Source organism: Nomascus leucogenys, chromosome 12, assembly GCF_006542625.1.
Source record: "Nomascus leucogenys isolate Asia chromosome 12, Asia_NLE_v1, whole genome shotgun sequence".
NCBI classification, from domain to species: Eukaryota; Metazoa; Chordata; class Mammalia; order Primates; family Hylobatidae; genus Nomascus; species Nomascus leucogenys.
The window spans coordinates 50,806,581-50,831,379 of NC_044392.1; the positions used below are offsets into that span (position 1 = coordinate 50,806,581).

At 48.1% G+C, this 24,799-nt stretch overlaps 1 protein-coding gene across 5 annotated transcripts; it reads right to left on the reverse strand.

Moving 5' to 3' along the window:
* Window positions 1-4: 4 nt before the first annotated feature.
* On the reverse strand, window positions 5-22,134 carry TARS2 (threonyl-tRNA synthetase 2, mitochondrial). Of its 5 annotated transcripts, none has more exons than XM_003259174.3 (19): window positions 22,050-22,134; window positions 19,884-20,019; window positions 19,347-19,543; window positions 18,321-18,444; window positions 16,661-16,785; window positions 15,876-15,993; window positions 15,725-15,789; window positions 14,913-14,991; window positions 11,058-11,204; window positions 10,778-10,876; window positions 9,939-10,156; window positions 9,027-9,189; window positions 8,657-8,794; window positions 8,398-8,475; window positions 3,376-3,476; window positions 3,079-3,180; window positions 2,834-2,906; window positions 1,803-1,917; window positions 5-680 (listed from the first exon to the last, which is right to left on the reverse strand). In XM_003259174.3, the coding sequence occupies exons 2-19, from the start codon at window positions 19,947-19,949 to the stop codon at window positions 532-534; spliced, it is 2,157 nt and encodes a 718-aa protein (XP_003259222.1). In that variant the 5' UTR covers window positions 19,950-20,019; window positions 22,050-22,134; the 3' UTR covers window positions 5-531. The 5 variants fall into 5 exon arrangements, with proteins under 5 accessions (XP_003259222.1, XP_030680500.1, XP_030680502.1 ...); XM_030824639.1 differs by lacking the exon at window positions 5-680 and adding an exon at window positions 813-864; XM_030824640.1 differs by lacking the exon at window positions 11,058-11,204.
* Between the last annotated feature and the right edge of the window lie 2,665 nt (window positions 22,135-24,799).

The following is a 24,799-nucleotide window of genomic DNA, read 5'->3' on the forward strand; positions in this document are numbered from 1 at the left end:
CTTCCAGTTTGTATTTATTTATTTATCTATTTAGAGACAGAGTCTCGCTCTGTCACCCAGGCTGGAGTGCAGTGGCTCGATCTCAGCTCACTGCAACCTCCACCTCCCGGGTTCAAACGATTTTCCTGCCTCAGCCTCCTGAGTAGCTGGGACTACAGGTATGTGCCACCATGCCTGGCTAATTTTTTGTATTTTTAGTAGAGACAGGGTTTCACCGTGTTACGCAGGGTGGTCTCGATCTCCTGACCTCATGATCTGTCCGCCTCAACCTCCCAGAGTGCTGGGATTACAGGCATGAGCCACGGCGCCTGGCCTAATTTTTTTTTAGTTTCACTCTCCTCACATCCAAACAGCTACAGCTTCCCTCCTTTTGTGGGGTCCCCAAACCAAGTCTCTTTTCAGGAGAGCAGACATGTGCCTCCACACAGTTCTGAAGTTCTGGGGGCTCCACACTGTCAGCTGGGTTGGGGTCTCCCATGTGAGGGAGGCTGATGGCTCTCGCAGGTTTTTGCCTCATCTATGTACAAAGGCTCAGAAAATTTCTTCGGCATTTGGGACCCTTGTGTTCTGTAGCTCCACCAGTCGCTGCACAGCCTCAGGCAAGTCCCACTCCCCAAGGCGACGATTATCTCGAGTCCGAATGTTCACTGTTCTCTTACTTTGCTCTTTCTGGCCAACCACTGCAGGTAGAGGAAGTTTGGGAACCTCAGGGCAAATTCATCCACATGGAATAGTTTCTTTTGCTCTGCAGAAACTTGAGAGACCTAAATCTTTAGGAAGGGTGGCAGCAGAGCCCAGATATGGTTCACAGAAAGGAAGTATTCAGCTGTGCCTGCTAATACTAAATGACCAGTTCTGCTCATCCTGAGGAGACAAGGAAGTGCTTCAGTCCCCACAGGCCTTATCGCTTCTGGTCAAGAGCCCCAGGGTCAGAGACATTAGGGTCAAGCAAAGAAAGACAAACACTCAGAACCCCACAGAGAGAAACTGTGTGTGTGTGTGTGTGTGTGTGTGTGTGTGTGTGTGTGTGTGTGTGTGTATCTGAAGGGGGTATTAGAGGAAGGGGAAGGTGGCAGGAGTGGTGTAGCTTTCACACTGCCCACCTCCCCCCAACCACTTCTGACCCTTAGAACAGTTTCCTCTCATCAGTCCCACTCTGGCTCTTGGTGTCTGTTAGGGCTGGATTCACAGAGTGAGGGGCCTCTGCTGAGGAGGATGTATGCAGGGGCTGACTGGGCGGTAAGGGAGGGAAAGGGGCCATGTGCAAGTCCCTGGGATTGTGGCACAGCTTGCTCTGGGTGCTTGTGGGGCGAGTGGGGTGTGCAAAACTCAAGAATCAGGCTGAGGAGTTTCTGCTCCTTGCCTTTGAGATAGAGCTCTGAACCCTGGAAAATGAAAAAGGAAGCATGGCAGTGCCAGAATTTTCTCTCTAAGGCCTCTCTCCTCATCCCTTAGGGCTGATTCCATCTAGGTCTAAAATAAACAAGGGTAATTAACACCATATTAACCCTCCCATCCCTTTCTCTCTGATGCTCCCTTGGGTAATTAACCTAACAGACACCAACAGCTACAGTGGAGTTAAAAAGAGGAAAACTATTTTGAGGGTCAGAAGTGGTTATGGGGAGGGCAGGGCAATGTGAAGGAACACAGGGCCCAAATGAGTCAGGTGTCCTGAATCCTGGCTCCTAGCTGCTCAGGTAATGAGCCTCAATTAACCCAAATATGCATTACCAGACTTGGTAAATTAACAGCAAGAATGCAGACGGCAGGTGGGAGAACATTGGCTCTGAGGTTCAGCTTACCAAATTGAAAATTGTAGTGGGCAAGCTGGGCCTGGCGGATTCTCCGGCTGAGGGTCAGTCCAGAGTCTGCATCCAGGTCACTGACAAGTCCTGCAGCCTGCAGGCTCTGCTGTGCCTGCATCAGAGGTTTGGTGACAGGAAGTTAATTTACTGGAAAGTTGAGGAGCTAGAACAGTCTGATGCTCTTTTCCCTCATGCCCCCATCTGTTCCTCCTTTCCCTGCCTCGGGGCTCTCCACTTCTCACCAGCAACCTCTCCTCATTTCATCTCCACATTGAGGCCTCCTCCCAATTCATCCCCAACCCCACAACCTTTCTGCCTCCTACTGGAGATGACCCCCCCAGTTATTCCCTGGACTTTGCCTTCTAGCCACTGCTCTACCCAACCAGCTGTTCAACTCTGGTACCATCCATATCCTCAATTCTCTCTAGAAAGGAAAAATAGCCGGGCGCGGTGGCTCACGCTTGTAATCCCAGCACTTTGGGAGGCCGAGGCGGGCGGATCACGAGGTCAGGAGATGGAGACCACGGTGAAACCCCGTCTCTACTAAAAATACAAAAAAATTAGCCGGGCGTGGTGGCGGGCACCTGTAGTCCCAGCTACTCGGAAAGGCTGAGGCAGGAGAATGGTGTGAACCCGGGAGGCGGAGCTTGCAGTGAGCCGAGATCGCGCCACTGCACTCCAGCCTGGGCGACACAGCGAGACTCCGTCTCAAAAAAAAAAAAAAAAAAAAAGAAAAGAAAGGAAAAATAAAACTGTGTACTCAATCCCAGTTTTGTGCCAAGTGCTCTTTTGGCGGCTTTCAATATTAATTTGTTTAATTTTCATACATCTCTACAAGGTAGGCATTAGTCACATTTTTTAGATACAGGATTTCCAGCATCTAGGACAGCAGCCACTCGAGCCCAGTCTTGTGGCTCCGAGGGCTGTGCTCCTTCCTCCACCACTCCTGCGGCCTCTTCCTGCCCACTTCAGGGCACCAGACTCTCTACTGGACCTGCTTCTGCCCCTCCCTTGCCTCAACTCCTTACCTCCCTGGCATACTCCTCTTGCTCAGTCCCCACAGGGATGACCACCACCTGGAACGGGGACAGCCACAGTGGCCTGGTTGGGAAAGAACAGGTGATGGCAAATTAGTCACTCTGGTTCTGGCCAGAAGTGTGGTTGTATGGAGCAGATTTGAGAAGGAAAGAGGCTGGCATATGAAGGGGGACAGGATCTGGAGCATAACTATCCGGTCTGGGGCCAGAACAGAAATCCAGGTCAGAGGTCTCACCATTTCCCTCCGCAGCTTTCTGCCAGCACTCCCAACAGTCTTTCCATGGAACCGAGCACTGCTCGGTGAATGAGGACTGGACGCTCCAGGGCACCCGCCTGCCTTGAAAGGAAAAAGGGGGGGTGGATGGAATGGTGGAAGTATCACGAATTATGTACCCAAGATCACCTTCCAGTTTTTAAGAAATATTCAGCTCTGGCAGGAGAGGGTGTGGAGGGTTTAGTTTTTAGGGCCAAAGGCAGAAGGACTTATTCCATGCACTGTCAAGGGAAAAGAGGATAGGGCAAGGTTTTATACCCCTTATACTGGAGGTCAAATCTCAGGGGCAGTTGGAAGTCAAGCTGAATTGTCCCACACTGATGTGGCCGGCCCAGGGCATCGTGGAGGTGCACGTCAATCTACAGGAAACAGATGGGAAGGCACGAGATAACCCAGAAGCACTAACCAGAACCACTATCCTCCATTACCTGTGCCATCCCACCCTTTAACCTACGCTCATCCCGGGCTACTACCCTCATCATGTCACCCAGCTCTATCATACGCTACCCCTCCACTTCACTCTACTCAACTCACTCTGGCAGTAGTTCTCAGCAGCTCTCTCCACTTAATAATGGTGTTATAATATTACCTGCTGTCCTCACCCTGGCCTCTCAATTCCTTGAGCTCCTCATCTCAGAGATCTTCACCACCACCCATCTATGGCTACACCCTTTATCCTGTCATCTCCCCCAATGGCTGTACCTCTGAAACTGTCCAACAGACACCCTACTCTGATTACTGTCTCTTGGTCAGCCAGCTCTGACAATTATTCCTTTTTTTTTTTGAGACAGAGTCTCACTCTGTCACCCTGACACGAGTGCAGTGGCACAATTTCAGCTCACTGCAGCCTCCGCCTCCCGGGTTCAAGCAATTCTCCTGCCTCAGCCTCCTGAGTAGCTGGGACTACAGGTACATGCCACCACGCCCAGCTAACATATATATATATGTATGTGTGTGTGTGTGTGTGTGTGTGTGTGTGTATACACACATATATATGTGTGTATTTTTTTTTTCAGTAGGGATGGGGTTTCACCATGTTGGCCAGGCTGGTCTCAAACTCCTGATCTCAATAATCTGCCCACTTCAGCCTCCCAAAGTGCTGGGATTATGGGTGTGAGCCACCACACCCAGCCATGACAATTATTCCTATTAACGGCACTTCAACCCACAGGTTCTTTAACTCCTCTTTTTCTCTCCCATCTTCAGGCCCCTCCCACCTTTGTTTCTTATCCCATGAGGCTGTACCATTTTCCCTAGTTCCCCTTGTACCATTCATTGTTCTTCTGCACCTTAGCCTCCTACATCTTTGGCCCTGCAAGAGAACTGCTCAGTGCTGCCCAATATATCACAAACCACACAGATGCAAATGCAGAGATTGATGCCACCATGGAAGTCAGTATTTCGAGATTCAGCTGGTCCCTGTCTGCTGCCAGCAATCCTTTGAGTTGCCCTAATAAGCTCTATGCTCTGTTCTCCTCAGGGATTTTCCAGCTTTTTGCTCTCTCTTTTTATAGCAGTATCTTAGCCAGCAACTTATTAGACTGATTCAACATAATACACACTTTATGCACTTTATGACTGTTATCTCTGTAACGTTAAGCACATTGTTTAACCTCTCTCAATTTTTTTCTTAGTAATAAAGATATTTTATTTGCCTACTATTATTGCTGAAATAAATCAGAAGACACACTTTCATTACTGTTAGTATTTTAATTTACTAACTACTTATTGAAGCAGCTAAATAAATACCATATGCTGGAATAGACACTTCGGACATAAAAATGAGAATACACATGTTACCTGAATAAAAGACCCCAACACAGTCAACAGCAACTTTGAGTACTCAAAAGATTTTAGCCAGGCAAGGCACATGGCTCACTCCTGTAATCCCAGCACTTTGGGAGGCCGAGGTAGGTGGACCACCTGAGGTCAGGAGTTCGACACCAGCCTGGCCAACACGGTGAAACCCCGACTACTAAAAATAGGAATACAAAAATTAGCTGGTGTGGTAGTGGGTGCCTATAATCCCAGCTACTAGGGAGGCTGAGGTAGGAGAATCGCTTGAACCCAGGAGGTGGAGGTTGCAGTGAGCCGAGATTGTGCCACTTCCCTCCAGCCTGGGCGATAGAGTAAAACTCCGCCTCAAAAAAATAAAAAAATAAAAATTAGCTGGGCATGGTGGTGCACACCTGTAGTCCCAGATACTCGGGAGGCTGAGGCAAGAGAATCGCTTGAACCTGGGAGGTGAAGGTTGCAGTGAGCCAAGATCTGCCACTGCACTTCAGTCTGGCAATGGAGCAAGAGTCTGTCTCAAAAAAAAAAAAAAAACAATAAAGAAAAAGGCTGGGCAAGATGGCTCATGCCTGTAATGATCCCACCACTTTGGGAAGCCAAGGTGGGTAGATCACCTGAGGTTGGGAGTTCAAGACCAGCCTGGCCAACATGGTGAAACCCCATCTCTACTAAAAAATACAAAAATTAGCCGGGCGTGATGGTACATGCCTGTAATCCCAGCTACTCGGGAGGCTGGGGCAGGAGAATCGCTTGAACCCGGGAGGCGGAGGTTGCAGTGAGCTGAGATTGCGCCACTGCACTCCAACCTGGGCGACAGAGCAAAATTCGGTCTCAAAAAATATATATAAAAATAAATAAATAAAACAAAACAAACAAAAAAAAGATTTTAGCTATATAACAGTTTTTGAGTAATTTCCTTTCTCTCTGTATCTTTTTATTTATTTATTTTATTGAGACAGGGTTTTGTTCTGTTACCCAAGCTGGAGTGCGGTGCCTTGATCATAGCTCATGCAGCCTCAAAATCCTGGGCTCAAGTGATCCTCCCACCTCAGCCTCCTGAGTAGCTGGGACTACAGGTGCCCACCATCACATCCAGCTAATTTTAAAATTTGTTTTAAATTTTTTGTAGAGATGGCCAGGCGCAGTGGCTCATGCCTGTAATCCCAGCACTTTGGGAGGCTGAGGCGGGCGGATCATGAGGTCAGGAGATCGAGACCATCTTGGCTAACACGGTGAAACTCCCTAACTACTAAAAAAAAAAATACAAAAAAATTAGCCAGGCATGGTGGTGGGTGCCTATAGTCCCAGCTACTTGGGAGGCTGAGGCAGGAGAATGGCATGAACCTGGGAGGCGGAGCTTGCAGTGAGCCGAGATCGAGCCACTGCACTCCAGCCTGGGCAGCAGAGCGAGACACAGTCTCAAAAAAAATAAAAAAAAATAAAAAAATTTTTTTTTGTAGAGACGAGGTCTTACTATGTTGCCCTCTTACTATGTTGCCCAGGCTGGTGTCAAACTCCTGGATTCAAGTGATCCTCTCAGCTCAGCCTCCCTAAGTGCTGGGATTACAAGAGGTGGCCACTGCGCACAGCCTTTTCTTCATATCTTCAGCCCCCTCACTGACAACTCTCTTCTTCTCCACTCTCATTTCAGTAAATGATCCTGCCTCATGAAGAATTCAGATAATTGATACCATGGGATGGGAAGAGCCTCAACTTCCTGTTACCATGCCTATAAACTTCCTTGCATCTACCTTCAGCCTTTCCTTCCACCCTGGGTACAATGGCAATGGTGATCCCTTCTATGAAGGCTTCTCAATCCTACCTTAAACCTCTCCAGGAACTTCCCTTTACAACAACTTCTTTTATAAATTCAACTTCTCCCTCCAAATAAACTTCCTCTCATCATAGCATTTATTTTATCTTTCATTTTATTATTATTTTTTTGAGAAGGAGCCTCACTCTGTCGCCCAGGCTGGAGTGCAATGGTGCGACCTCGGCTCACTGCAACCTCCGCCTCCTGGGTTTACAGGTGCGTGTCACCACGCTGGGCTAATTTTTGTATTTTTAGTAGAGACGGGGTCTCAAACCCCTGACCTCAGGTGATTCACCTGCCTCAGCCTCCCAAAGTGCTGGGATTATAGGCGTGAGCCACCACAGCTGGCCTGTTTTATTTTTACTTTTTTGGGACGGAGTCTTGCTCTGTTGCCCAGGCTAGGGTACAGTGGTGTGATCTTGGCTCACTGCAACCTCCGCCTCCCAGGTTCAGTGATTCTCCTGCCTCAGGCTACTGAGTAGCTGGGACTACAGGTGTGTCCTAACACCTTACCCGGCCAATTTTTATGTTTTTAGTAGAGATGGGGTTTTGCCACATTGGCCAGGCTGGTCTCGAACTCCTGACCTCAAGTGATCCACCCACCTCGGCCTCCCAAAGTGCTGGGATTACAGGCATTAGCCACCACACAGGCCTCATTTATTCACCTTCTAACTCCACCCTCAGGCCTTACTTTACTGAAAATGGTCCTTTAAAATCCAGCAGCCTTTTTACTAAATCCAGTGGACACTTTTCAGTCCTTTTTTCCCCTTGACTTCTTTTTTTTTTGAGACAGGGTCTCACTCTATCACCCAGGCTGGAGTGCAGTGGGGAGCAATCTCAGCTCACTGCAGCCTCTACCTCCTGGGCTCAGGTGATCCTCCCATCTCAGCCTGCTGAGTAGCTGGGACCACAGGCACAAGCCACTGCACCCGGCTAATTTTTTTTTTTTGGTAGACACAGGGTCTCCCTGTGTTGCCCAGATTGGTCTGCCATGAGTTTTTATCCCTGTCCCCAGCCTCTGCCTACACTGTTCCCTCCTGAAACACATCTTTACTTGGCCAACACTCACCTTTCAGATTGGAAAGTGATTCCTGCAGGACACCTTTTGTAACCTCCCTGAGCAATGCTAACCCCAGCTAATGTGCTCTCTTGGTACCTACACAGCACAGATCTTGCAGCACTGATATGGCCTATTTACCTTCAACAGCCCTCACTAGATTGCAAATGCCAAGAGGGTAGAAAGTATATTGTTTTTCTTTATATCCTACGTAAGTTTAAAATATTTCTTTGTGGCCGGGTGCGGTGGCTCACGCCTGTAATCCCAGCACTTTGGGAGGCTGAGTGGGGGTAGACTGCCTGAGGTCAGGAGTTCAAGACCAGTCAGGCCAACATGGTGAAACCCCATCTCTATTAAAAATACAAAAAAAATTAGCTGGGTGTGGTGGCGTGCACCTGTAATCCCAGCTACTCGGGAGGCTGAGGCAGGGGAATTGCTTGAACCAGGGAGCTGGAGGTTGCAGTGAGCTGAGATCATGCCACTGCATTCTAGCCTGGGTGACAGAGTGAGACTGTCTCAAAAAAAAAAAAAAAAAAATTCTTTGTATCTATTAAATATTTACTAAAACAAAGCAAAAAATAAATAAATACAACACTAACCAGGGTCCCAAACTTACCTTAGGTCCATAGAAGGCACCATCTCCAGAGTTGAGGTCCCAGGGTTCTCCAAATTCCTTCAGGGCCTGTTTAAGGACCTTTGAAGCAATGAGACAAGAGTGGAATACATCATCTTAGACTTCAAAAGCAACACATCTGGTCAGTCCCCAACAAATGACCCACTCACTAGATGCCTCTGAGAACCCTGATTACTGTATTCTCCACTCCTTCCCACCAGAGAGTGGTTTATCTGCCTCTATTTCTCTGCCTCCTACTCACCTGTTCGGCCTGGTCCCAAAGGCAGGGGTCCCCCAGGAAGCCAGATGGCCGGGTGGACAGTGCCAGGCGGAAGGAGAAGCCAAGAACGGCATAGACGGAACGGAGGAAATCAAGACAGCTTTGGATCTCTGCTTCCAGCTAGGGGCAGGAAATAAGGGTCACTGAGCTGTGAGCCAGCTAGAGATCAGGGATGCTGGCAGTTTGAGGAAAACAAAGGGCAAAAACAGAGACGAAGCAGAAGCAAGCCAGGGGTAGAATGTAGCTGAATTATAGTACATACAGGGGGCAAATAAAGATCAGGGGTTTGCAGGTTCATAGGGAGAAAGAAAGGTGGTTTAGAAAAGCTTTGGTGGAGCCAGGGAAAGGCCACCTGATCTGTTGTACAGAAGATGTGAGCGTCATCCTGCTGGAAGCACCGCAGTCGGGTCAGTCCCCGTAGACTACCAGAGGCTTCGGCCCGGTGTAGAGCCCCAAAGTCAGCTAGTCGCAGGGGCAGTTCCCGCCAGGATCTGGGCCGGTGGGCGAACATCAGGCTGAGGTTGGGGTGCAGAGGGGTCAGGGCCATAGGGAGGACTAGCCTCTGAAGACTGCTCCTCCACCCAATCTGCTCGCCTACTTTCTCTGAACCATCTGCTATAGCCCTCTCCAGCCTCAGCACATCCTCCCACTGAGTCCTGTCAATCCCACTCATCACAGTCTGAGCCCTGCGGTTCAAAAGTGGATTTCTCAGTAACACAATAACAGACATCGTTTACTGTTTCCCTGTTCTGTGATGGTCACTGAGCTGAAGGAGGAGCCTTAGATAGCAACTTTAAGGAGACTGAGACCTAAAGAGGTAAAATGAGTTTCCCAAATTCACATGGTTAGCTAGGGGGAAGATTGTAGGCTCAAATCAGGTGTCCCAATACTCTTTCCAAGGTGCTTTTTTTTTTTTTTTGAGATGGAGTCTTGCTCTGTCACCCAGGCTGGAGTGCAGTGGCGCGATCTCGGCTCACTGCAAGCTCCGCCTCCTGGATTCACCTCATTCTCCTGCCTCAGGCTCCTGAGTAGCTGCGACTACAGGCGCCCACCACCATGCCCGGCTAATTTTTTGTATTTTTAGTAGAGACAGAGTTTCTCCATGTTGGTCAGGCTGGTCTCAAACTCCCGACCTCAGGTGATCCGCCCTCCTCGGCCTCCCAAAGTGTTGGGATTACAGGCATGAGCCACCATGCCCGGCCCAAAGGTGGTTTCTATTATTTAATACTTAGCAACCTGATTGTAACCCTAGCTCCCAGCTTACCAGTGTGCAGGGCAGTTCATAGGCTTGAGGGCGAGTGTATCTGTGATATGCCTGGTAGAATCGTCACTCTGGGAGCTGGGAGGCCTGTCAGAGCCTGGGGGCTGCACGGCAAACATGTCTTCCTGATAATGCTCCCAGTGCCCTGACTGTTCCCAGAGTTTCGTAGAAAACAGTGTGGGAGTTTTCACCTCGGAGAAACCACGACGGGCATACTCAGCCTGGAGAGGAGGGTATAGACATGGAAGGTCAGAGTAACTGGAAGGAAAGCAGGTAGGGTGTCAGCTGTGTGATCTTCCTGGGCCCTCAGGCCATGCTGATTGCAACCACAACCTATTAATACCAGGTCCCATCTCTATGCTCCCCAACTGCAGACCACACAATTGTAGTATTAAAGGTCACCAGCACTTTCAATATTTATGTTTATGATTCCAAACCACCCCCCGCCGCCTTTTTTTTTCTCTTCGAGACAGAGTCTCACTGTATCACCCAGGCTGGAGTGAAGTGGCTCGATCTCAGTTCACTGCAACCTCCCCTTCCTGGGTTCAAGGGATTCTCCTGCCTCAGCCTCCCCAATAGCTGGGACTACAGGCGCTGCCACCACACCGGCTAATTTTTTGTATTTGTTTTAGTAGAGACGGGGTTTTGCCATGTTGGCCAGGCTGGTCTCGAACTCCCAACGTCAGGTGATCTGCACGGCTCAGCCTCTGAAAGTGCTAGGATTATAGATGTGAGCCACTGTGCCCGGCCCCAACCCCCATCTTTTAACACAAACACCTTAGCTTCTTCTAGTCCCTCAGCCCCTTCTTGGTCTTCTTTCCTCTAGACCTGGGTCCCCTTACCCTGATAAACGCCACTAGTGCGTTATACACCCTTGTCCCTCGTGGCAGGAAGAAGCAGCTCCCAGGGCTCAGTTCATGGAAGAAGAAGAGCTCCTGTTCCTGGGGTCAGGAATAGCAATATTAGGTCACTTCAAGGGCAAGGAGGTGGCTTTGGAACTCAGAACAACTGACGGGGCTGCTCAGTCTGTGTGACTGAATCTGCTCTCAATTTCATAATCAGGTTCTGTCATCTCTCTCCAACCCTTATCACCATCCCTCCCTATCTTCCCAATCTCTGTACCTTCCCAATGCGCCGGTGGTCCCGCAATTCTGCTTCCTCCCTCCATGCTTCCCAGGCCCTGAGCAATTCTGTTGTGGGGAAGGAAATCCCTGACACTCTCTGCAGTGTCTCTGGGGCCCCTGAAGACCTCCATAAGGATGATGAGTTCTGTGTGAGGACATAGGGGATCAAAGGAAAGATGAGGACTGAAGGCCCCCAACCTTTTTCAAGACTCATATGATACTCTCAGTGTTAAGTGTCACAGGCATGCCTCTTGACAACAATCCCACCAGTAGGATGAACACCTCCATCCTATAGACACCCTTCTTCTAGATTACAGTGTTGAAATTGCCTGACTCTTAATTCCTACATACAACCTGGTCAGACCTAACCTTACCTTGCCATCTCTTTTTCTCCCCGTTCTTATTACCCCTTTACTTAGTTTCTTCCCATTCTAATCAATGATTGCTTAGAGGAGTAACCATAAGCTCTGGTCAAATGTCAGTCTATTCCTCCATTTATCAATATCCTATACAGCTGCTAGAAAAGTCAGTCTTCTATACCATATCCCATTCCTGGCCACATGAAATCCAAAAGCCTCTGCCTGCTCTCTCCTTTAATAGTACTAATGAGCCAGGGGCGGTGGCTCACACCTGTAATCCCAGCACTTTGGGAGGCTGAGGCCGGCTGATCACGAGGTCAGGAGATCGAGACCATCCTGGCTAACATGGTGAAATCCCGTCTCTACTAAAAATACAAAAAAATTAGCTGGGTGTGGTGGTGGGTGCCTGTAGTCACAGCTACTCGGGAGGCTGAGGCAGGAGAATGGCATGAACCCAGAAGGCGGAGCTAGCAGTGAGCCAAGATCGCGCCACTGTACCCCAGCCTGGGCGACGGAGCGAGACTCCATCTCAAAAAATAACAAACAAATAAACAAACAAAAAAGTACTAATGAGAGGCCGAGCGCAGTGGCTCATGCCTGTAATCCCAGCACTTTGGGGGGCTGAGGTGGGTGGATCACAAGGTCAAGAGTTTAAGACCAGCCTGACCAACATGGTGAAACCTTGTCTGTACTAAAAATACAAAAATTAGCCAGGCGTGGTGGCACATGCCTGTTAATCCCAGCTACTCAGGAGTCTGAGGCAGGAGAATCGCTTGAACCTGGCAGGCAGAGGTTGCAGTGAGCCGAGATCGGGCCACTGCACTCCAGCCTGGGTAACAGAGCAAGACTCAGTCTCAAAAAAATAAAAATAAAATAAAATAAAACTGTTAAACAGTACTAATGAGAAACAGTCTATACGTGTGTGTGTACATATATATCTGTCACCCAGGCTGGAGTGTAGTGGCGCGATCGTGGCTCATTGCAAGCTCCGCCTCCCGGGTTCACGCCATTCTCCTGCCTCAGCCTCCCGAGTAGCTGGGACTACAAGCCACCGCCACCACACCCGACTATTTTTTGTATTTTTAGTAGAGACGGGGTTTCACCGTGTTAGCCAGGATGGTCTTGATCTCCTGACCTCGTGATTCACCCGCCTCAGCCTCCCAAAGTGTTGGGATTACAGGCGTAAGCCACCACGCCCATCCCCTATATGTATATTTTTTGAAACAGAGTCTCACTCTGTTGCCCAGGCTGGAGTGCAGTGGTGCGATCTTGGCTCACTGCAACCTCTGCCTCCCAGTTCAAGCAATTCTCCTGCCTCAGCCTCTGGAGTAGCTGGGACTACAGTGCATGCCACCATGCCCAGCTAATTTTTTATTTTTAGTAGTGACGAGGTTTCACCATGTTGGCCAGGCTGGTCTTGAACTCCTGAGCTCAAGTGATCCGCCCAACTTGGCCTCCCAAAGTGTTGGGATTACACGTGTGAACCACTGCACCTGGCCGACAGTCTATATTTTACAGCACTTTTTAACTTTTCCTTTCTCCTGCATTAGTTGATTAGTTGGTTGTCATTATCTTCTTTTTTTTTTTTTTTTTTTTGAGACATTGTCTTGCTCTGTGGCCCAGGCTGGAATGCAGTGGCACAATCTCAGCTCACTGCAACCTTTGCCTCCTGGCAGAGTTCAAGTGACTCTCCTGCCTCAGCCTTCTTCGTAGCTGGGATTACAGGCGTAGGCCAGCACACCCAGCTAATTTGTGTATTTTTAGTACAGACAGGGAGACAGGGTTTCACCATGTTGGCCAGGCTGGTCTCCAACTCCTGACCTCAAGTGATCCGCCTGCCTCAGCCTCCCCAAAGTGCTGGGATTACAGGTGTGAGCCACCATGCCTGGCCTGGTTTTCATTATCTTTATGAGGTGAATTTACTGGTAGGACAAAAAGGAATTAATAGCCTCATTTTATAGATGGGGAAAATAAGTAAGATTTACCCAAGGCCACTGCGCCATGGGGTTTTGCTATGTTGGCCAGGCTGATCTCAAGTGATCCACCCACCTTGGCCTCCCAAAGTGCTGGGATTATAGGCATGAGCCACCATGCCCAGCCTAAGTTCAGAGCTTTTTGCTCTACACATCTGCATTTCCCCTTGCTCGCTTGTAACTCATCCCATTCCATCTAGTAACTCATCTTGTCCAGAACAGTATTTTCTTTTCTTTTTGTTTTTTTTTTTGAGACGGAGTTTTGCTCTTGTTGCCCAGGCTGGAGTGCAATGGCACGATCTTGGATCGCCACAACCTCTACCTCCCAGGTTCAAGCGATTCTCCTGCCTTAGCCTCGAAAGTAGCTGGGATTACAGGCATGTGCCACCACGCCCAGTTAATTTTGTATTTTTAGTAGAGATGGGGCTTCTCCATGTTGGTCAGGCTGGTCTCGAACTCCCAACCTCAGGTGGTCCACTCACCTCAGCTTCCCAAAGTGCTGGGATTATAGGCGTGAGCCACCATGCAGGACAGTATTTTCATAAAAAGCATGCCCTTCACTAAAGGTATTCTCCCTGTGCCTGTCAAATGGTGTTCATGTTCCTCCTGGACCATGCCCCCTCTCTCTATGACCCTTCCCTGTATGACCCATCCAGTTTGCTCACACCCTCCTGCTCCACCCCCCTTAATATTGACGTCATATTAGGGCATCTGAATTGGCTTCTGGGCCCTAGCAGGCTGTCCAGTATGTGCCATCAAACTGGGGTTTTTAGAATGTGGGGACAAAGTTTCTTTCTCCTGTATTCCCCACTCAGCTTATGAGAGTAAAGAAAGGGCTTACAGGGCCAGGCTCAGTGGCTCATGCCTGTAATTCCAGCACCATGGGAGGCTGAGGAGGGAAGATCACTTGAGATCACCCTGGCCAACATGGTGAAACCCTGTCTGTACTAAAAATATAAAAAGTAGCTGGGCATGGTGGTGCATGCCTATTATCCCAGCTACTCGGGAGGCTGAGGCAGAAGAATTGCTTGAATCCAGGAGGCGAAGCTTGCAGTGAGCCGAGATCATGCCACTGCACTCCAGCCTGGGTGACCAAGAGACTCGGTCTCAAAAAAAAAAAAAAGGGAGGTGCCGACAGAAAGTATCACCTTCCGATTCTCCTGCTTATCCCAGTGAAAACAGGAATTTTTTTTTTTTTTTTGAGATGGAGTCTTGCTCTGTTGGCCAGGCTGAAGTGCAGTAGTGCAATCTTGGCTCACTACAACCTTTGCCTCCCAGGTTCAGGCGATTCTCCTGTCTCAGCCACCCGAGCAGCTAGGACTACAGGTGCGTGCCACCACACCCAGCTAATTTTTGTATTTTTAGTAGAGACGGGGTTTCACCATATTGGCCAGGCTGGTCTCAAACTCCTGACTTTATGATCCACCTGCCTCAGCCTCCCAAAGTGCTGGGATTACAGGCGTGAGCCACCATGCCCGGCTCAAAATAGGAATCTTAACCTAACTCTGTCCCACAACTGACCGATAGCAGCTTCAGTCCTCCAATCTGTCCAGTATGCCGAAGGTGGGGGCCCTGGCAAAGGTCAACCAATGTGCCACACCTGGGAGAAAGAAGAGGCCAGTTAGTGATTTTCAGAATCTTCAGCTTCTAGCTTTCTCCCTCTCATGGTCTTTAGCTGACAGAAGAGAAAGGAACTGTCCTACTGAGAGAGGGCCATGGCAGATAAAAATCATTTCCCCGGCAGGGCACGGTGGCTCATGTCTATAATCCCAGCACTTTGGGAGGCCAAGGTGGGTGGATCACGAGGTCAGGACTTCGAGACTAGCCTGGACAATATGGTGAAATCCCGTCTCTACTAAAAATATAAAAATGAGCCAGGCATGGTGGTGCACGCCTGTAGTTCCAGCTACTCGGGAGGCTAAGGCAGAATTGTTTGAACCCGGGAGGCAGAGATGCAGTGAGCTGAGATCGCGCCACTGCATTCCAACCTGGGTGACAGAACAAGACTTCATCTCAAAAAAAAAAAAAAAAAAAAAAAAAAAAGCCAGGCATGGTGGCACATGCCTGTAATCCCAGCCACTCTGGAGGCTAAGGCAGGAGAATCACTTGAACCCAGGAGGCGGAGGTTGCAGTGAGCCGAGATCGCGCTACTGCACTCCAGCCTGGGAGACAGAGCAAGACTCCGTCTCAAAAGAAAAAAAAATCAATTCCCATTCCCATTTCTTCTTCTGGAGCAACAAAAATTACCTTCTATCTTTCTTCCCTTATCGCATTTCTGGCCTTCTTCAATGCTTCCCCACCTCTCCATTTGCCTTAATCTTGACAACTCTTACCCATATACTGTTGCTGTTGGACCTGTCACTCTCTCCTCAATCAAGTGAAGCTTAAAGGGGTTATCCTGGAAAAAGGTAGAAGGGAGATTGAAGAAAAGTGTTTATTCCCACGAAGATGTCCTGGAAGAGCCACCTCTTCCCTCCACCCCACCTTGAACAACTGACGAAGCTGATCCCGTGAAGCCTCTAGCCTCCGGAAGGGTTGAGCAGCAGCTGTAAGTTCCTGGCAAATCCGCTCCAAAACAGGCAGTTCTGAGCCCCGGATTGTCCTGGAAAGAGGAGAATTGGTTGGGTTGCATCCTAAGAGGTGCATCAGTCACCTGGGTGACAAACCTGTTGGCTAGCGGGTAAGGTCCTGTCCTTCAAGAGAAATCTAGAGTTATAGGCAAAGACAGACAAACTCAGAGAAAATATAAATAGGAAATCAGGTAACAAATATTACAGCTGGAGAAAAAGCTCTATGCATGAAGTTAAAAGTTGAATGCAGGAAATCTGGATAGACAAAGTTAGAACAATAGTAACGAGGGCGATTAAGTAAAACTTGAATTATGAAAGCTAACAAGTAACAAAGTAAATTGTTTCTTCTTTTTCTTTTTGTTTTTTTTTTGAGAGAGTGTCTTGCTGTGTCACACAAGCTGGGTGCAGTGGTTAAGATCATGGCTCAACACAGCCTCAACCTCCCAGGCTCAAGTGATCCTTCCACCTCAGCCTCCCAAGTAGCTGGGACTACACATGCACCAGCCAAGAAGGTAAAATTCAAGCAGAGTTAGAAGAGGGACATGGACTAGCACAGAAGGAGGTACTAATGTCATAGTTGAGACCTAGAGAAACCCTTCTCCTCCAGCTTCCTCATCCAAATGGAGCATGCCCAAGGCCCCTGAAAAGAGCCTCAGAAACCATCCCAGAATCATTCTCCTCCTTCCTTTCATTACTCACCTCTCCTTTCCCAGGAAGAAATCATGGTAAAAGCCATATTCTGTACTTGGACCTCTGCAGAGAACAGCACCTAGGAATTGTTCAGCTGCTGCCCCCAGGACATGGGTGCTGGAGTGCCAGAACACCTGAGTTCACAAAAAAGGGGTTCACAAATTCATAAACTTCTCCCTTAACCCCTAGATCTCTGAGCTCTTCCTCACAAAAGCTGGTAGGAAAGCCAGTATGGTTCTTCTAGGAATAACTACCACAAAATGGGGATCCTAGATTTTGGGGGTGACCACTAAAAAGTAACAAGCTTAAAAAAAAGGCTGAGCGCAGTGGCTCATGCCTGTAACCCCAGCACTTCAGGAGGTCAAGGCAGGTGGATCATCTGAGGTCAGGAGTTCGAGACCAGTCTGGCCAACACGGTGAAACGCTGTCTCTACTAAAACATATAAAACTAGCCAGTCATGGTGGCGTGTGTCTGTAATCCCAGCTACTCAGGAGGTTGAGGCAGGAGAATCACTTGAACCCGGGAGGTGGAAGTTGCAGTGAACCAAGATTGCGCCACTGCACTCCAGCCTGGGTGACAGAGTGAGACTCCATCTCAAAAAAAAAAAAAAAAAAAAAAAAAAAAAAGAAAAGACTGAATAGAAAAGAAAGGCCAGTATCTTTTCTTCTTTCAGTGCATAGAAGCTCCAGCCCCACCCCTCAATCCTTGGTGCTTCCCACTTCCAAAGCACAGAAGCTGGAGGCCAGTCAGTCTTCTGCTGCTCCTGTAAGCTTTTAGGGCTTCAGAATAATTTTTCTTTTTTTTTTTTTTTGAGACAGAGTCTTGCTGTGTCACCCAGGCCAGAGTGCAATGACGCGATCTCAGCTCACTGCAACCTCCGCCTCCCAGGTTCAAGCAATTCTCCTGTTTCAGCCTCTCAATTAGCTGGGATGACAAGTGCTCACCACCACGCCCAGCTAATTTTTATATTTTTAGTAGAGTCGGGGTTTCTACTATGTTGGCCAGGCTGGTCTTGAACTCCTGACCTCAGATGATCCACCTGCCTCGGCCTCCCAAAGTGCTGGGATTACAGGCGTGAGCCACCGTGCCTGGCCAGAATAAGCTATCTTCTTAACACAGTCGTTACTTAGGTCTCTGTTTGGTCTTTTAGTCCTATTTTTTTCTGTCCCATGAATCTAGTGTGATACAACTATTCCTCTTGGATTTGGTTACTATTTACACATAGATGGCAGGAGAACTCTATTTTTCTGGATCCTAATAGGCAAGGTCTGTGCTACCTGAGCTGACATGAAGAAGACAAGGTGGGGAGGTGACCAGGTTGTGTGCTCAGCTGTATAAGCCATGTTAGAATTGAATATACACTACAGATGACTTATAATATATGTGCTCAAGAGTTGAGGGGGCTGAATTTACATATTTATCCTTTTGTTTTTCAACATATCATCTCTCTCCCTTTCACTAACACAAATGTTTGCTTAATAGATCGAAGCTAAGTTAAAAACTTTCATCATAAGTTTCCTAACCAGAAATAGTCAAGACAGTCTGTGGTAGGTCTCCCTCCCAACTGCAAATGGAGAAACTGAGGCAAAAGAATAAAATGTTAGAATTTCCTGCTTCAGTATCTCTTGGTTTAGTAGTCACTGTATTCCTGATAAGAAAGAAACTTACTGCTTTCCCCTCTGGGGAATCGAATGTCAGAAATCTGAGGTCAGAATCTGTCTCCAAGGGACGCTCCAGATCATAAGGTTCTCCATTCACTTGAGCAGCCACTGCAGTATCTGCCAGTGTTGAACTTCAGCAGTGGAGGGTGGGGATGAAGAAAAAGGGTTACAAGGCACAAAAAGGAAAATATCACGTGTTCTGATTCCTATATGAGAGTTTAAAAAGTTGATCTCACAGTGGTAGAGAATTGAGTGATAGTTACCAGAGGCTGGGAAGGATGGGTGAGGGGAGATGAAGAGGTTGGCTAATGGGTACAAAAATAGAGTTAGACAGAAGGAATATGCTCTAATGTTCCATAGCAGAGTTGGGTGAATACAGTTAATAATAATTTATTGTATATTTCAAAATAGCTAGAAGATTTGAAATGGTCCCAACACAAAGAAATGATAAATGTTTGGGGTAACAGATATCCTGAACACCCTGACTTGATCATTACATATTGTATGCATGTATCAAAATATCACATGTACTCCATTCATATGTTCAATTATTATGTATCAATTATTAAAAGTAAGTTAATGATTTTAAAAAGACAGGGTTACAATCCACAGTGGGGAGAAAGTTGCTCATCTCTCAGCAACTGTAAACTTGCAAAGGTGAAATGAGTTACCAGAGCAACAGAAGCTTTCATTTCTTTCCCCAATGAAAGGACAGAGACTCTGATGCAGAAACTAATACAGATAAAATAAATCTCAAGCCGGGTTTGGTGGCTCATGCCTGTAATCCCAGCACTTCGGGAGGCTGAGATGGAAGGATCGCTTGAGCCCAGGAGTTCAAGACCAGCCTGGGCAACATGGAGAGACCCTGTCTGTATAAAACAACAACAAAAAACAAAAACAAAATCTTCAGGAAAGGCTATCTTAATGGGGATGGAACAGAAACAAGCAGACCAAGTTTTCTTCCCCTGCTCAAGTGAAGAGAAAGTAAACAGGCAGAAGGATAATCCTGGTAGTTACAGGATGGGCCTGTTACCTGATCTGCCGGGCTAGTTGGTAGGGGGTTGTGTTCCATGCCACAGCATCAATTTTCTGGTCTCCAGGAAGTGATATCTTAATAGTCCGGGGTTCCTTCTGTGCCATGCTTGCTAATCTCTTTACCTGAGCAGCCCACAGCTCCTCAAAAAGGCCAAGCCGCTCTGCCAACCAGCGTGGAGGGGTCGACACGACTGCCTGGAGGGAAAGATATATTAGCAGGTAACACACGTCCCATCATTCTTTCTTAGAATTGGGGATGATGGCACTTTGGAATGGTTAAGTGAATTCGTCCGAATTCCTACTCTTTAAGGGGATTGAGTGATACAAGACCCTAGGCTGGGGGCCCTTCGAGCTCAGCGCCCCCCAGACCGCTAACTCGAGAATTAGACAACGAGTTTAGATATGAGTCCTTTTCTGGGAACTCGGAGGACCAGGGAGAGGAGGAGTGGCGTGAGGCTGGGTTAACAAGAAAATTTGCGGGCTTCGGGTGGGCTGAGTCTGATGCGGATCGGAACTTTGGGGGTGCCTCACGCACCGTGTGTAGCCTGCAAGCCTGTAAACCTTGGAGCCGGAGCCGCCGCCACCTCTGATACAGGGCCATGTTCCTTCACACCAGTGCCTGCATCCTCAGATTATCGCCGCTTCTCCTCCACGTAATTCTTCATTGGCTTCTGGTCCAACAAAGACCGTGTCTATTGGTTAGTACAGCTGCCACTCTAGTCTGGCACCACCTCCAGGAACTCCGAAGAGGTACACCCCACACAGCACTAGCAGCGGTGTGAGTGGTTCCGGCTGACCGGAAGACCGAAAGTGTAACACACCCTCGCTATATCCCCAGACCCGTGGCATTTCAGCTGAAACCCAAAAATAGCAATTAGGCGTCCTGTGGCTTTGAGGACAAGGGCAGGTGAACTTTTGAGAGCGAGAGTGGGAGAAAACCAGACAGGAAATGGTAGTAATTTCCCTTTAACTATACATTTTATTTTACATGGTCCTTACAGCAAGTAGCAAAACTTTAGAGCATAGACTGGGGAACCTAGTGTAAATTCTGGATCTGCCATTAACTATGTAATTTTGGGAAAATTATTTAACTTCTCATATTTATTTAATAGAGACCGGGGGTAGGGGGGGATTCTCACTATGTTGGCCAGGGTAGTCTCGAACTCTGGGCCTCAAGCAACACCCCCCCCCCCCCCCCCCCCCCCCGCCCCACCGTCCCCAACCGCGCTCCGGCCTCCCAAAGTTCTGGAATTACAGGCGTGAGCCACCTTGCCTGACCTATTTAATTTCTCTAAGCCTCAATTTTCTCAACTATAAAATGAGAATAGTGTTGCTGTTACTCCCAATTGTTGAGTTAAATTTTATGTAAATCGTCTAGTTTGGCCCATGGTTTTTTGGTAATGGGCAAAAGCAACAAGAAGCTATTATGATAAATGAGTGTAACCGTTTTATTTTTTAATTTTGAGACAAGGTCTCACCGTTGCCCAGGCCGGAGTGCAGGGGTACAATCATGGCTCACTGCAGTCTCCACCTCCTGGGCTCAACTGACCACCTCAGCCTCTGGAGTAGCTGGGACTACAGGTAAATATAACCACTTTAAAGCTGGAGCGAAGATGGCCGCGCGCGGTGGCTCACGCTGTAATCCCAGCACTTTGGGAAGCGGAGGCGGGTGGATCACCTGAGGTCAGGAGTTCTAGACCAGCCTGGCCAACATGGTGAAACCCCGTCTCTACTAAGAATACAAAAATTAGCTGGGCGTGGTGGCGGGCGCCTGTAATCCCAGCTACTTGGAAGGCCGAGGCAGGAGAATCGCTTGAACCCAGGAGGCGGAGGTTGCAGTGAGCCGAGATTGAGCCATGCACTCCAGCCTGGGGGACAAGAGCGAGACTTCATCTCAAAACAAAACAAAAACAAAAAAGCTGGAACCAAGAATCTGCAGAGGTCAATTTGAGTCTCTTTATACTCATGGTGCTAAATAGGGACTTTATAGACCTTTAATCTTTTTTTTTTTTTTTTGAGATGGAGTTTCACTCTTGTTGCCCAGGCTGGAGTGCAATGGCGTGATCTCGGCTCACTGCAACCTCCGCCTCCCCAGGTTCAAGCGATTCTCCTGCCTCAGCCTCCCGAGTAGCTGGGATTACAGGCACGTGCCACCCCAGGCCCAGCTAATTTTGTATTTTTAGTAGAGACAGGGTTTCTCCATGTTGGTCAGGCTGGTCTCGAACTCCCAGCATCAGGTGATCCGCCTGCCTCGGCCTCCCAAAGTGCTGGGATTACAGGTGAGAGCCCCCACGCCCGGCCGAGACCTTTTAATCTTACAGATGAGGAATTTAAGGTCAAACAGCAAGTGCTGATGGTGATTTCTGAATCCAAGCTTGGTTCTCTTTCACCACACCATGCTTTCTCTAGTAGAGTTTGCTCCCAGTATACTCCCCCATCACCTCAGAAAGAGGTGCCTGACTAGAATTTTAGCTCTCTGCTCCCTACATAAGCCCTTTGCCTCTAATTCCTATCCCAGCTCTCAACTTCCTTTATCCTTTCTCTTCCCTCTCCCTGATACATCTAGGACACGGGACTAGGTAGATTTCATCAAATTTACTCAGTAAATATGGGAACACGGTCAGATCTGTAGTAAAGTATGAAGGGAAACTGACTTGGGGGTAGCCATCAGGCTGTCAGTAATTCCCATTAGTCCCCTCACCTGGAGGTGGGGATGGTTAGAGTTGGTTCTGAAGTTTCAATGGTGATAGAATCAAGGGTTGTAGAGGAAGAAGTGTCAGAAAAAGCAGTTTAATCAAGGTTTCCAGAGAGACCAGGTTTCCCGGGCAGGGCAGTTGATCTGAGTCACAAGCGCCTCTATGGATCTTGGGTCCATCTTCTGGTAGACACCCTGAAATACAAAGAGAAAGAGACAAGAGTGTGGGAGAGGAAGATAACTTGTGTTTGTGTGGTTGGGAGAAGGTAGTTAAGAATTTTAAAATGGCATTCAGAAAGGGTGGCAACAGGCAGAATTCTTCTCATGCCTCTGCACCAAAAGGGGAAAGGTGTATTGCAGGCAACAAAATGGTAGGTGCCCAATAATTATTGAATCAAGTATGTACCAATCATGGTATTGCTTTGATGCTCCAAAGGAAACAGACACTGACATAGTCCCTTTAATCATTCTACCTTGTCCTCTTTTGTTAGGATAGTAAAGGGATGGTAAAATAACTAGGCTACCCTGAGAAGGTAACTCCCTATACTCATCCATCATTTACTAACTGCTTACTGTGTGCAATGCAGTGAGCTGGGTGCTGAGGGGATGCCAATCAATCAACTACCACATCATCACCTATGTAACTTGTGTTGCAGTGGAGGAAGGAAGGAATGTTGAGTTATTCCATCCGCCCTCTGTAAGAAGCAAGCAAGCAAGTAAGCAAGCACAAGAGCAAGCTAAGACCAATTCATGAGTTACTGGTTCTTCTACAACTTCGGACTTGTGACTAGCATATGCCTCAGTATTGGGGAATTTTAATCCATTAGTCAGCCTAGGAAACATCTATTCTTTTTTTTTTTTTTTTTTTTTTTTTTTTTTTTTTGAGGTGAAGTCTTGCTCTGTTGCCCAGCTGGAGTGCAGTGGCATGATCTCGGCTCACCGCAACCTCCACCTCCCGGGTTCAAGTGATCCTCCTGCCTCAGCTTCCCCAGTAGCTGGGATTACAGGTGTATGCCACCATGCCCAGCTAATTTTTTTTTGAGTCAGAGTCTTGCTCTGTCGCCGAGGCTGGAGTGCAGTGGCGCTATCTTGGCTCACTGCAACCTCTGCCTCCCGGGTTCAAGAGATTCTCCTGCCTCAGCCTCCTGAGTAGCTGGGATTACAGGTGCGAGCCACCACGCTCGGCTAATTTTTGTATTTTTAGTAGAGACAGGGTTTCACCATGTCAGGCTGGTCTCGAACTCCTGACCTCGTGATCTGACCACCTTGGCCTCCCAAAGTGCTGAGATTACAGGCGTGAGCCACTGTGCCCAGGCTGTTTTTTGTTTTTTGAGATGGAGTTTCACTCTTGTTGCCCAGGCTGGAGTGCAATGGCACGATCTTGGCTCACTGCAACCTCCGACTCCCAGGTTCAATTGATTCTCCTGCCTTAGCCTCCCGAGTAGCTGGGATTACAGGTGCCCGCCACCACGCCTGGCTAATTTTTTGTATTTTTAGTAGAGATGGGGTTTCGCCGTGTTGGCCAGGCTGGTCTTGAACTCCTGACCTCAGGTGATCCACCTGCCTCGGCCTCCCAAAGTGTGGCTTGAAACATCTATTCTTAAAACTTGGGCTGTTGCCCCTCCACCCTAGAATACTACTGAACATCCAGTGCTATGCCTTCACTATTTCACTTAATTCCTAAAACAACTATGTCAAGTATACTCCCTTTAAAACAGGAAAATGATTCTCAAAGAAGTAAAGCCCCCAGTCTATCTGAATGCAAAGCCCTTGTTGTTTATGCTCTGCCATACTGCCTCTCAGGGACCAGATTGGTCATAATGTGTCAGGTTATAAGATTCTGATACTTGTGGCCAAATAGGCCTTTGATACAGGGTAAAAGAGGTGGGTCCAATAGAAAGCCAAGAAAAGAGGCATCTTCCAACTTGTCTCTACCAGATTAAGGTTAAGGAAAAAAGTGTGCAGAAAATAAAGCTAGATTTCCACAGAAGTGCAGGAAAAAGGGAATCCACAGTGAAGGGTGTCCTAGGCCCTTAAAATTTTAGGAAATTCTCAGCTTAACTCCACTTTTGGAATAGAAATTCCAAGGTGACTAGAGTCCTAGTTCAGATGGTATTGTTTTTATAGCTTTAAACTACATGTAACTTTAAACTACATGTAAATATTTTCCACTTGTCCTCAGGATCAGCACATACCTCCAAATCTATCTTACTTCTTAGAAGCACTAAAGATGTAGAAAATATATTTGGCTGTGTGTGGTGGCTCGCGCCTGTAATCCCAACACTGGGAGGCTGAGACAGGCGGATTGCTTGAGTCCAGGAGTTCGACAACAGCCTGGACAACATAGTGAGACCCCCGTCTCTACAAAAAATAAAAAATTAGCTGGGCATGGTGGTATGTGCCTTGGGAGGCTAAGGTGGGAAGATTGCTTGAGCCCAGGCGATCCAGTGCGGTGAGCCGTGATTGCACCACTGTACTGCAGCCTGGGCAGCAGAATGATACCCTGTCTCAAAAAAAAAAAAAAAAAAGAAGGCTGAGGCCGGGCCCGGTGGCTCATGCCTGTAATCCCAGCACTTTGGGAGGCCGAGGCGGGCGGATCACGAGGTCAGGAGATCAAGACCATCCTGGCTGACATGGTGAAACCCCGTCTCTACTAAAAATACAAAAAATTAGCCAGGCGTGGTAGCATGCGCCTGTAGTCCCAGCTACTCGGGAGGCTGAGGCAAGAGAATGGCATGAACCCGGGAGGCGGAGCT